This window comes from Hevea brasiliensis, chromosome 2 (assembly GCF_030052815.1).
Source record: "Hevea brasiliensis isolate MT/VB/25A 57/8 chromosome 2, ASM3005281v1, whole genome shotgun sequence".
Classification (NCBI taxonomy): Eukaryota; Viridiplantae; Streptophyta; class Magnoliopsida; order Malpighiales; family Euphorbiaceae; genus Hevea; species Hevea brasiliensis.
In genome coordinates this window covers 111,151,519-111,163,771 of record NC_079494.1, presented here as the reverse complement: position 1 = coordinate 111,163,771, position 12,253 = coordinate 111,151,519, and the positions used below count along the sequence as shown (strand labels likewise).

The following is a 12,253-nucleotide window of genomic DNA, read 5'->3' as shown; positions in this document are numbered from 1 at the left end:
TCTCACTGTCTAGTCCTATTTGTGGGGCATAAGCACTAACTATATTTATTGTTTCTCCTTCTAGTACTAGCTTTACTAGTATAATTCTATCTCCTACTCTTTTCACAGCTACTACTGCGTCTTTCAATGTTCTGTCTATGATTATACCCACTCCGTTCTTGTTTCTCTCCTTTTCGGTAAACCACAGTTTATACTCTGAATTACCCACTTCCTTACTTTTCTCTCCTACCCATTTAGTCTCCTGAATGCAAGCAATATTCACCCTTCTCCTTTCTAAGGTATCCACAAGCTCCATTAATTTTCCTGTAAGTGATCCAACATTCCAAGTACCAACCCTGATCCTCCTCCTATCCTGCTCCTTCCTAATTGGTCTCCTTCTATGATATCTTCTATTGTTTTCTATGTCTATCTTGTGTTCTGTTCCACTATTTGTTCTACTATCTGTCCTATGGACTAACTTCTTTACCCACACCCGTCCATAATGTGGGAACCCTTGCTCACTTAACACCATACCCGGGCGCCGGCATGGCGCGTCGCTTTCGGTGAACGCCCTACACCCTTGCATATTTATCACTACACCCGGGCTCCGATGTAGCGCGTCGTTAGTAGAGGACGCCCCAACGTTTATATCATTTGAATCCATATCATAGGGTGTGATAAAATTTTTACGCTGGTTGTCACCTACCGCAACCCTCCTCCTTTATCCGGGCTTGGGACTAGCTAAGCACAAACTACTTAGGCGGAGTTTAATCATTTAAAAGTCAAAGAAGCAAAAACTCTGTATGATGTTTCTTCCAAATTAACTGAAAATTCTGGCAGAGCAGTTACTCAAATTGAGGATACTAGTGCAATTGGTAGCCTAATGTATGCTATGCATTGCACTATACCTGACATTGCTTTTGCAGTATGTAAATTATCAACATACACTAGTAAGCCTAGTATTGAACATTGGAAAGCAATTTCAAGATTTCTTGATTATTTAAAAAAACTATAAACTTTGGTTTATTTTATAATAAATTTCCAATTGTGTTAGAAGGTTATACAAATGCTAGCTGATAATTAGTATTAATGATAATCAATCAACTTCCGGTTGGGTTTTTACCTTAGGAGGATGTGCTATTTCTTGGGCATCAAAGAAACAAACTTGTATGACCCATTCCACAATGGAATCAGAATTTATAGCTCTAGCAGTAGCCGGTAAGGAGGCAGAATGGCTGAGAAATTTTTTACTATATATCAAGTTGTGGCCACAACCGATGCCTACTGTTTCCTTACATTGTGATGGTCAAGCAACAATGTCTAGAGCTTATAATAAAATTTATAATGGAAAGTCTAAACATATTAGCTTAAGGCATGAGTATGTGAGACAATTAATCTCTGATGGAATTATTACTATTACTTATGTCAAGTCTTGTAATAATTTGGCAGATCTGTTTACAAAAGGGCTCTCGAGAGATATGATAAAAAATACGTGTACTGGATTATGATTAAAAATATTTCATTAAATTTACTAATGATGGAAACCCTACTTTATAGTATTATTACTAAATAAAGTTTAAAGGGTAACAACAAGTCATTAGTAAATGTTATAATTAAGTACTTAGTGTACTAAGTTAATGGAACGAGGATGAGTATTTATACTCTTAATGAAGTTTAAAATTATTACAAAGGAAACTTCACCTATATGAACATAGGAAGTGGTGCCGCTTCAACAAAAGCGATAATAACTTTTATAAATGTTCATGAAAACAGGAGGTAGCACAATGCCATATTCGTGCTAAAATTTTGGTGAACTTTTTGAGTCGAACTAATTGATTCGTGTGTGTAGTATTTTCGGTTATATTAAATAAGAATATAGGTTTAAGCTAAGGCCACCATGATTTCTTTAGAACTTTGAAATACTTACACTAAGAAAAAGTTTTAATCGAAAGATATTTTTCATTATGTATGAAACAATGAGATCTAACAATACAAGCTAAGTGAGGGATTATTATAAATAGCTTGTATGTTAGACAGTATAGAGAGAAAGAATTCCTATATTGTTAAAATATAAGAAAATGAAGGAATGACAAGAGTGAAATATGTATAGAATTGTATATATATAATTTAATATATATTATTCTATTATGGCACTTGGCACGTATATGTGTGAAATAAAATAATTATTGTATTGTAATTTTCGTAAATAAATTACGAACATATGTGTTTATTAATAAGTAGATGTGTCTGTTAATAGACAGACATGTCAATTCTATACAAACAGTCACAACTGTTTGTATAAGTATCTGTTAATAAACAGACATATCCATTCTATTCAAAAAGTCATAACTATTTGTATAGGCGTCTGTTAATAAACAGATATGTCTATACAAATAGTCACATAGGTAGCTTTTAATAAACAAACATCTCAATTACACAAATAGTTGTATCTATTGGAGATAAACAGATGTATCTATCTAGTAAAGGTGCCATGACTTTTCATTCTTTATAAATATAGATGAGTTTTTTAATCCAGATATATACTACTTATACTTCTTCTTCTTTTCTTATAGTCTCTCTAAATTCAGTTCATATAAAGAGTTCTTAAGGGAAATCTTTAGGACTTGCTTTCTGTAGATTTCAGGCTTTATTATATTCTTGAGATATATTGCCATAACCTTGCAATAATCTAGTAGGGGCAATTAAATTCATCACGCCTCAAAGCTTATTTTACACCTACTGCCTCAACTACTAATTATTTCGATGTCATGATTAATTATGAGTTAATTCAATGTTTCTGATTAAGATATTGATCAGTCTCGAGATTTTCCAGTGACTTGGTTGAGGGAGTGAGAAAAGAGGCAAGCAAGGCAAGTGTTGGGAAATTGGAGGAAGAGAGCAGGGCGCTTGAGCGTTGGCGGGACAGTCTGGCCGGCGTTGTTATTTTTGGGCCTCGTGGTTTACACTTAACTACCCATCATATCCCTCTCCTTTAGATTTACAATATTACCCCTGCATTCCACTTGAATGATGGGGCCTGGCCTGGCTACTGCATCTAGCAACAAATGACGGATCCCGTACGTTTTCCGGTGAAAACAACTGCAGGCGCAATTTTTAGTTCAACAACTTATATTCCGTGTAAGATTAAATTAAATTATATTATTAAGCAAGTTTGCTCGCATTTTTCACGCGGTTTTTACTATTTTATTTATTTTATAACTAATTGTCCATGCATGGGAACATCCTCGAAATTACCTGTGCTGACAATATTTTATTAATTTTTTTTAAATAAATGAAATTACTTGGATTTTAATTTTAATTTAATTACTAAAAATCTATTCAGACTATTAATCATTCCAGCATTAGTTAGTTATTTTATTAATGGTTAATAATTAATAATTAATTATTTATATAGTAATTTAAAATAAATATATTTAATAAAAATAAATATTAAATTAATTATTAAATACAAAAATAATGAACACTCACTTATTTTATAAAAGTTAAAAAAAATGAATTACTGTTTTAACTTTTAAATGTTGGTCCAAATAATATGTTATTAAACATAGCCTAAATTTATAAAAATTAAATTTTCAATTATTTTATTAACAAATGATGAGTAAGTTCTCCCGTAAAAGAAAGGCTGCTTTCAGGATTTTGGATTTTGGCCATCCTTTCCAGCCTCCAAATTAATATTCTAAAGTTTAGACCCAAATATATATATATATATATATATATATATATATAAAGTTGAACAGAAGATCCACAGTGCTTATTCACTAGTGTGTGTATAAAAATGAATGCAAAGCCTGGATGGGCAGTCCCTTTCTGGGAAAGGATAAAAGACAAGTATTTGCAAATTTTTCAAAAGGAACGAGGGAAAGCTTTTTTTTCTTTTTAATGGGAGAGATACTTGTTTTTTTCATCAGTGGATTATATATATATATATAATTATATATTCTCAAAAACTCATATATCATCATAAATAATTATATATCAAAATTTTTAAGTACGATGAGAATGCACGTATAATATTTTTTTGCAGGGTGTAGAGAATCAAAGTAAGATAATCTTAATTTCTGCTTGGGGAATTATTTTTCATTATTAAATAATTTTTCTGAAAATATAAAGGTAGCAAGAAGAAGGGATTGTGTTGATACCTTGCGGTAAACTCAAGTATTGTCCCACTCAGCCCAAGAGTCCACTTTTATAAAAATTTAGTATTCTCCTTTTACTTGTCCCTTTCTCATCAGACTTTCCCATTTCGGGTTATGGGGACAAGGACTCGAGGCTTTCCATGCAAGATTTAATCTCGGAGACCAGAAACCTGTTGCCCATTTTCGTCTTTTCATTACACAAATCGTTGAAAGTACAACCTCTTGCTTCTATTCGCAAGGCAACTGTACGAGTACAACCATTTCCAAGCTTAGAACCATAACAGCTGTAAGGTCACGCCCGTAAATCAGGCGAAGGTCGAGCCCATTTACGAATCGTTTAATTATAATTTATCTATCGAAGATCCAACTTTGCCATTCGGAAATCCCCCAATTTCCCCCAGCGACGACTCCTCGAAGAAAAAATAGAAAACACGAAGCCAGCAAGAATCTAGAGAGAGAAACAGCCAGCCAGCCAATTCTTCTACGCAAGCAGAGAGAGGGAGTGTGTTGAGGTGTCTGTGGTCTATAGGCATTAATGGCGGAGGGTAAAGAGGAAAATAAATCGAGCGAAGAGTGCGTTAAGCTGTTTGTAGGTCAAGTGCCCAAGCACATGACCGAAGCTCAGCTTCTCGCAATGTTCAAAGAGTTCGCTTTGGTCGACGAAGTCAACATCATCAAAGACAAGACCACGCGCGCCTCCAGAGGTTCTTTTTTCTGTTCATTTCTTTTTCACATTCAACAAATCTTTCTTTTTTCTTCTCTTCTTTCCGCTTCTGATTTTTCTTCCTGATTTGCCCCATTTTTTCCGTCTAGTTCTAGATTCGTTGTGTTTTTAACCCTAATTTTGTGCTTCTGTGTGTAGGGTGTTGTTTTGTAATATGTCCTTCCCGGCTGGAAGCAGATAAGGCCGTTAATGCATGCCATAACAAGAAAACTTTGCCTGGGGTGAGTGCAAATTTTCAGCTTTGTTACTTGTTCTTCACATTTTGTTATTGATTTTGTTGCACATTGTAGATTAAAGTTGGTGGGAATTTCAGCCATTATAGTTTCATTTACTGATCTCTGCATCTTACTAAGAAATATTTATTGAGTAGTCTTTAAAAATGGCTGTTTATGACAATTGCCAACCGTAGTTTAGCAGTGAGGTAGAGAGAATTACTTGGGTAAATGGAATTATTTCTGCATTGTTTGATACGTGGCCACAACTTATTTAATGTATGACGTAAGCATGATGAATTAGCAGCCTCACTAATTGTCAAGTCAGTTAGTAATTACAGAGTCAATAATGCTCTGAAAACAGTCTTTAAGTCTCTAAATATGAAGCAAGAATTCAGTAAAGCTCTCACAAGAATATCTTATTTACTCTTGCACCTATTAACATAAAGTACGCATGCATGTTGCAGTTTTAGGATGTGTGGAACAATTAATTACTGTGAGATTCGGGGTGCCCATTCCCCATTCACAATGGTAGTGAGCTAGTTTGCTAATTGCATAAGAAAAGTTTTTGTTAAAGGAGCCACAAGATTAGGATTTTGATAGATTTGGTGGTTGGAAAGGCAATTCTTATGATCAGATGATCAGGGAGCTGACTATCAAAAAAGATAATGATTGAAAGAGAAGCGGGTGAAGCTTTTTGCTCAGAACAATGCTAGATTCCTTTCAAAACAAAAAATACCTGTTGTTTTTAAGCATGTGTTATGGAACATTGCAATGGGGGAAAAAAATACTCTTTCCATGGGAATAAGTTATGATGGAATTGTAGAATTAGCTGGACATTTTAAATACTTCAAATTTGGATTTAGTGCTAATGACTACAAAACAAGGTTACAAATTAATGGAGAAGAGATGGACCTTTCGTAGTTTATTATCATATTGTGGTATAATGTTTGAGTTTTTAGCCATCTAGACTTAGCTTAGGTTGTCAGCTGGATGAGGTTTTGGGTAGATATATAGATTCATATTATTGTGATCTCCTCTTGCATCAAAAGTGGGGGATAAAAAAAAAACCTCAATTGATCTGCAAAAATCATTATTAATGCACAATATGTCCACAGCTACCATCATAGGTGCACTCTTATGCAACTTGGTGGTTTGTTGACTTAGATATTAATGTGAATCAAGGAGCTCATATGAACCAGTTTACTGTTTAACCAGTTGTCATTAAGGGTTAATTCTTAATGCAATCTCTTTTCAGAAGGCGTAAGGGAAATTTTAAATCCACTTAATTGGATTTTCCAATAACTCATATATATTGTCCTATATCAATGCCAAGTTATGTTTCTTACTCTTACTACTCTGATGCATCGTTTTCTTTATTTCTCTAATTAAAATGCACCCTATTCTTTCTGTCCAATTCAGGCATCTAGTCCGTTGCAAGTGAAGTATGCAGATGGCGAGTTGGAAAGGCTAGGTGTAATATAATTTCATTGGCTGTTTATGTAGTTGTCTTTAAGATGGTTGCTGTAAATTGCTGCAGTCGTTGTTCTTATTCCTTATCTGATGCTGCTTTTGTATTCATTGTTTTGATCAATTTGATTTTCTATGTTATGCTTATGTGTATTTTTGAATGATTTATGCTCTCCTTGCAATCCAGAACACAAACTCTTTGTTGGTATGCTTCCAAAAAATGTTTCTGAAGCTGAGGTATCTGAATTATTCTCCCAATATGGAACTGTAAAGGATTTACAAATTCTAAGAGGTTCTCAGCAGACAAGCAAAGGTACTGATTTAACAAACCCGATTTGCTTTCAAGTTATGGTTTTCAAAGTACTAAACTCTAATGTTCTAGCTGGTCTCAACTAATTATTTGGTAGGATGTGCCTTTTTGAAGTATGATACTAAAGAACAAGCCCTTGCTGCCCTGGAGGCTGTCAACGGAAAGCACAAAATGGAGGTTTGTGATTATTTATGGTTTTATTTGTTTTTGCTTTTGAAATTTTCATCTTAAAAAATCAGAATGGATTATTGCAATTGGTTCTGGAGATTTGTTCCTCCAGATTAACTGCAATGCAACAGTTGCATGATAAATGTATTGATCTATTAAAAATTTTGCTCTTCACATCTCAGTAATAGATTTTATGCAAGGTTAGTTACATGTGGTAGGAGAATGTAGCTGTAATACTAACTATTACTCTCTTTAATCTGTATTGCAGTGAGTTTACAGGCCTGCTCAACCTCTTCCCAAACTTGAGTAATTTCTGTGATTTGCAGCCTAACTGTTATCTTTGATTCTTTTAGGGTTCAAGTGTTCCTTTGGTTGTCAAATGGGCAGATACAGAAAAGGAAAGGCAGGCACGAAGGGCTCAGAAAGCACAATCTCAGGCTTCTAGTCTTCCGAATGCTGATTCACAACATCCTTCATTGTTTGGAGCCTTGCCAATGGGGTATGTTCCTCCCTATAATGGGTATGGATACCAGGTCAGTTTTTCTGCCTCCAATTTGTTAGCAAATGGTTCAAATTTTTGCCTTGCGCCCTTGCCTCGCAATTGTTTTGGATTCATCAGTACCCTTTTTACCATTGCCCCATCTTTGAATATCCTGATTGCCTTTTTTTCCTTTTTCCTTCTCATTCGAACTTTCTTTCATTTTCTAAAACCAAATTGTAGTTCCAACTGTGGTGATGTTGTCTGGCAGGCCCCTGGAACTTATGGAATTATGCCATACCGCTTGCCCCCTTTGCAGAATCAACCTGCTTTTCATAGTATGATTTCTCCTGTAAATCAAGGAAATGCATTGCGTGGTGGAATCAGACCTGATCTTGGCCCCGGTATGACCCCTAGAAATTATGCAATGCCTCCTGCAAGCTATGTTGGCTCTGCTTATCCTGCGGTGCCAGGTATTCAGTATCCCATGGCATATCCTGGAGGAATGATGAGTCACCAGCCTTTGAGTGGGTCGCCTAGTACGGTACCTGCTGCAATTGCAAGCAGTAATTCTGCAACATTTTCAGGTGTCAGTTCAAATTCTGGCAGTCAATTAGAAGGTTTGTTCTGCATCATTATTCCACATATTGTTATTTTGTTTGGTATTCTTGGTTTTGGTATTATGCTAACTATTCTAGTTTCTTTGACTTAGGTCCACCTGGTGCTAATCTGTTTATATATCACATACCTCAAGAATTTGGTGACCAAGAGCTTGCCAATGCTTTTCAGCAATTTGGTAAAGTCTTGAGTGCTAAGGTCTTTGTCGATAAAGCAACTGGTGTTAGCAAATGTTTTGGTATGCCGATTTTCTGGGTACTTTAGAATCTAATATTTGATGTGAGGAGCTTTATCTCTAATAGGCATTTATTTGCAGGTTTTGTTAGTTATGACTCACCAGCAGCTGCACAAAATGCTATTAACATGATGAATGGATTCCAATTAGGTGGTAAGAAATTGAAAGTTCAGCTTAAGAGGGACAATAAACAAACTAAACCCTATTGATCAGAAGGTGAATCATGGAAGCGAGCAGAATTCTATTTGATATGTGCTCGCATGTAACCTGGATTTGTGGGGGTGACTGCAGTATCAACACTTTGGAGCGGATCGATAATCTGAGGCTATGTGCATATTCCTTCTGTGTAATTGCTTCATGGGATTTAAATTCCCAAAACTTGTAATTCATGGTGCATTCTGCACCCATATGATTTGTAATTTGTGTACCATGGAGGTTCTTTAGGGATCAATTATTAATTTTTTTATTTTTCCCCCAAGATTCTTTGTTAATATATTGTTGGTGGAAACATCTGACTCTGTCTCTTTTTTTTCTCCACCCATTCCTGTTGTTCAAGGTCTTTTTTTTTTCAAAGAGAAATTTATTCTGTCATCAACTATATGAATCATAGGGAGACAGTATATGCCGTGTTGAAGATACTTTAAGAGTGTCAAGTATCAAGCATGTTATTTCCTATGTGTTACATGAGCATCTTGTACATTGTGCTAATTTTTCCTTCTCCTGTTCTTTATGCATTACACTTTCAAAACTGGGTGAGATGACAGTGAAATTGTAGATATGGATTAGTGAATATACGCATTTGGCCTTTCCATGTCCTGAAGTGGTGTATCAAATCTAGGTTATATTAAGTGCTTGTTTTTATTGTTAATGCTGAAGATGTGTACCTATGCCCAGTGAGTATTCAGGTATTGAGATAGCTGTCTACATATTGATATCTTATCATTTCGCAGCAGATTTTGTACTTTCTACCTGTGCTGATTGCTTAGTCTCATGCAAATATTTGTTTGTGGCAATTTAGGTGATGTGGTCAAATTATATACTTATTTTCCTTTCTCGAACTTAATTTGATAAATCTCACTAGGAAAAATCACAAGGAGTTAAAGATGCTATACTTGTGTAACATTTTTGTGCTAATTTCTTTCAGTTATTCATCCCAAAAGCTTGGAGTTGCTAGCCGTTTGTTTCTTGTGATTCAGGTACTGAATTTTGAAGCTGTTGCATACATTTAATTTTTTGCACTTTACTAGATTTAACTAAATGAACATTTCTCTTGCTAGGGTAAACAGATTCCAAGGAGAGCAAAATGATTCTGTGTCTCAGGTTTCAGCCACTGCTTTCTTGACAAGGACTATCCTACCAAAGCAGGAGATAAGAATGAAGAGACATTGTTGCCCACATGAGATTTTGGATGTAAAGGTATTTAGCCTTTTTGGTCTCAATTATTCCCTATATGTGCACTTTGATTAATATATATTTTAGAATACATCTTTGACAAATTGCATTCATATCTTTCCTGGCTTTCTGATGATATCTTCTTACTTTCTTATTGAAAATGTGTTTATGATTTGGAAAACATAGCAGTAGCCCCTCATAGAACCCTTTTTGTCGTTTTATCTCACTGATAGATATCAAGACTGGCCCAGAAAACACCACAAAAAGTTATCTATGTGTCTTTTATGGAGCTTGGTAATTATATATCTGTACCATGTTTGCTACTACAGACTTGCTCTGGCCAGAAAGAAAGAATGAAGAATGAAGTAATTGAATTTTACCAAATCACTTTATATCCTTATGTAGTCTACCCTCTAAAGGCATTGCTTAAGTTTATAGAAATATTGTATTTTCAGGACTATGGTTACCTGGTACGGGGTACAGGTGTAAGGTATGCCACTTATCTAGATTTATGATACATTGGTACATGTGGGTAGGCTTAGTTGGTACTCCAATTTGGAATGCAGTATGTGCACTAAATTTTGGTTTGTGGTGTGATTCTATTTGCAGTACATGAATTACACTTAACTTGTATAATCCATAAGTCCAAAAACATATACTTAGCCTATTGAAAATTTATTTATTTCAAAATTTTACAAATTAGTAGTTAACATATTAATTGGCCTCTAGCTCAATAAATTACTAAATTTTTTTTTTTAATCTTGCTAAAAAATTAGTAGAAACAGCCACATGACTAACCCTTCCCACTTCCCCATAACAAATAATAAGCAATAAATCTCACCGAATCTCACCTTATGTTAATTTAAGCAGAGAGTCCCACTTCCATTACATATTCTGCTTTTCTTGTTTTCTTCTATTTCTTCTTCTTCTTCTTCTTCTTCTTCTTCAATGTACTGCTACCTTCCCTTATCAAAACTTCATTGTCCTCCTTTCTTTTTTATCAGCTTTCTCCTTTTTTTTTTTATCAGCATTGTCACTAAATCAAATGGAAAGCAATAACCGGAACGCCAATTTTAGTGGTCCAGCTTGCACACCAAGGCTATCGGGAATGCTTGATTGCACACCAAGGCGATATGGAATGCTTGATTTGTGGTCGGTTTTTCTTAGTCTTCTTCTCCTTGAACTTTACCCAATTAGTCATATGAAGTTATGGCATTTATTCTCAATTAAAATAATTTTTTTTATAAAGTAAGAAGAAAAAACAAACAGTTGAACCAAAAGAGTTTTCAGTTTTTGTTAATTGCAACCATGATTTAATGTTGGACTTTGTTTTATACCCAAATTATCTTTGCCAGTTTATTATTTAAGGTTGATCAGCTTCAATAGCATTGGTTGACATTAGTATGCTATGTGCCCATGTTTTCCCAGTTACCTGATTAGTCAACTGTGTCCAATCTTCTAACACTGTTCATGCTCCTCTGTGTTGTTCTGTTATGATATTACTTTTTCTCTTCCATTTTTCTTGAAAAAGTTGAATTAGCTTTATGTGGAACGTAACAATCTTGTATTTTGGTATATTTCCTGTTACATTTCTTGTAACTGGGATCTAGTGTATGGCATTATTGGATTGCGGTCATACTTCAAGGTAGGTAATTTTCTTGCTGCATTTGCTTGAATGTGCTTTCCACCATCTGAGATGATTTTTGGAAAATTGCAGAGACTGAAACTTTACATTCAAAGGTGATTGATGGCTTGTTATATCCATCGGTTGATGTCTCAATTCATCTTGTAGATGTGAATGTATATGCATGCACAAAGAACCGAGAAAGGGCCGCTAGCCTGCAAAATGAAAATCTTATATTAGTGTGTTGACATATTTGATGCGTACATGATTCGGCCGCCCTCCCACTTAGTAAGTTCTAATTATAGGTTTGATCATTGTTCCTTTCATGTTTTTTATACTAATCCCATTGCTGCAAGTTATGAAACAGCTGAGAACAAGCGGATTACAGGGCTTTGGAGAAACTTAAGAGATGGTGCCATGAAACTCAAGGAAGCTGCTTTCAGAGATGATGAGGTCATTGAGTTGGGGTAGCCCATGGGCAAGGCTCCACCTGGCAAAAACATACTTAAAAGAAACGCCAGTTTGAATATCTGCCAAGTTGCACCTATCAGATTTGTTTCTGTACTCTACAGAAGATTATCAAATGAAAGATGTAATAATTCTGTGCCATGGAGAGCATGACACATGGTCATGAATTCTGCTTAAAAAGAAAGTATAAACACAACTCTTTTGAGTTCTGAAATGGTTTGATCAAAGCGCTTATCTGAAAGCATCAATATTGAATTTGAAATCTCAACTTCTTCCAAGTCTTAAAATTAGAACATTAGATGGTTTAATTGATCTTGTTTTGTGATTTAAACTGGAGAGAACATTGACTGAATTTCCCTTGAGGGTCCTAGCCGAGCCTTGCTCGTCTTCTTTTCTTTAGGCCTTGTATTTTAATTTG

The 12,253-nt window shown here is 35.0% G+C and overlaps 1 protein-coding gene and 1 long non-coding RNA gene across 2 annotated transcripts; both read left to right on the top strand.

The window, feature by feature from the left end:
• The first annotated feature begins 4,397 nt into the window (after nt 1-4,397).
• Nucleotides 4,398-8,861, top strand: LOC110665543 (RNA-binding protein BRN1). The gene is made up of 9 exons (XM_021825718.2): nt 4,398-4,840; nt 4,999-5,081; nt 6,495-6,546; nt 6,730-6,855; nt 6,950-7,029; nt 7,374-7,553; nt 7,770-8,118; nt 8,211-8,354; nt 8,433-8,861. The coding sequence occupies exons 1-9, from the start codon at nt 4,672-4,674 to the stop codon at nt 8,558-8,560; spliced, it is 1,311 nt and encodes a 436-aa protein (XP_021681410.2). The 5' UTR covers nt 4,398-4,671; the 3' UTR covers nt 8,561-8,861.
• Nucleotides 8,862-9,780: 919 nt separating this feature from the next.
• On the top strand, nt 9,781-12,103 carry LOC110665545 (uncharacterized). The gene is made up of 2 exons (XR_009144980.1): nt 9,781-10,233; nt 10,772-12,103. It is a non-coding gene; the product is annotated as an uncharacterized LOC110665545 (long non-coding RNA).
• The last annotated feature ends 150 nt before the right edge of the window (nt 12,104-12,253 follow it).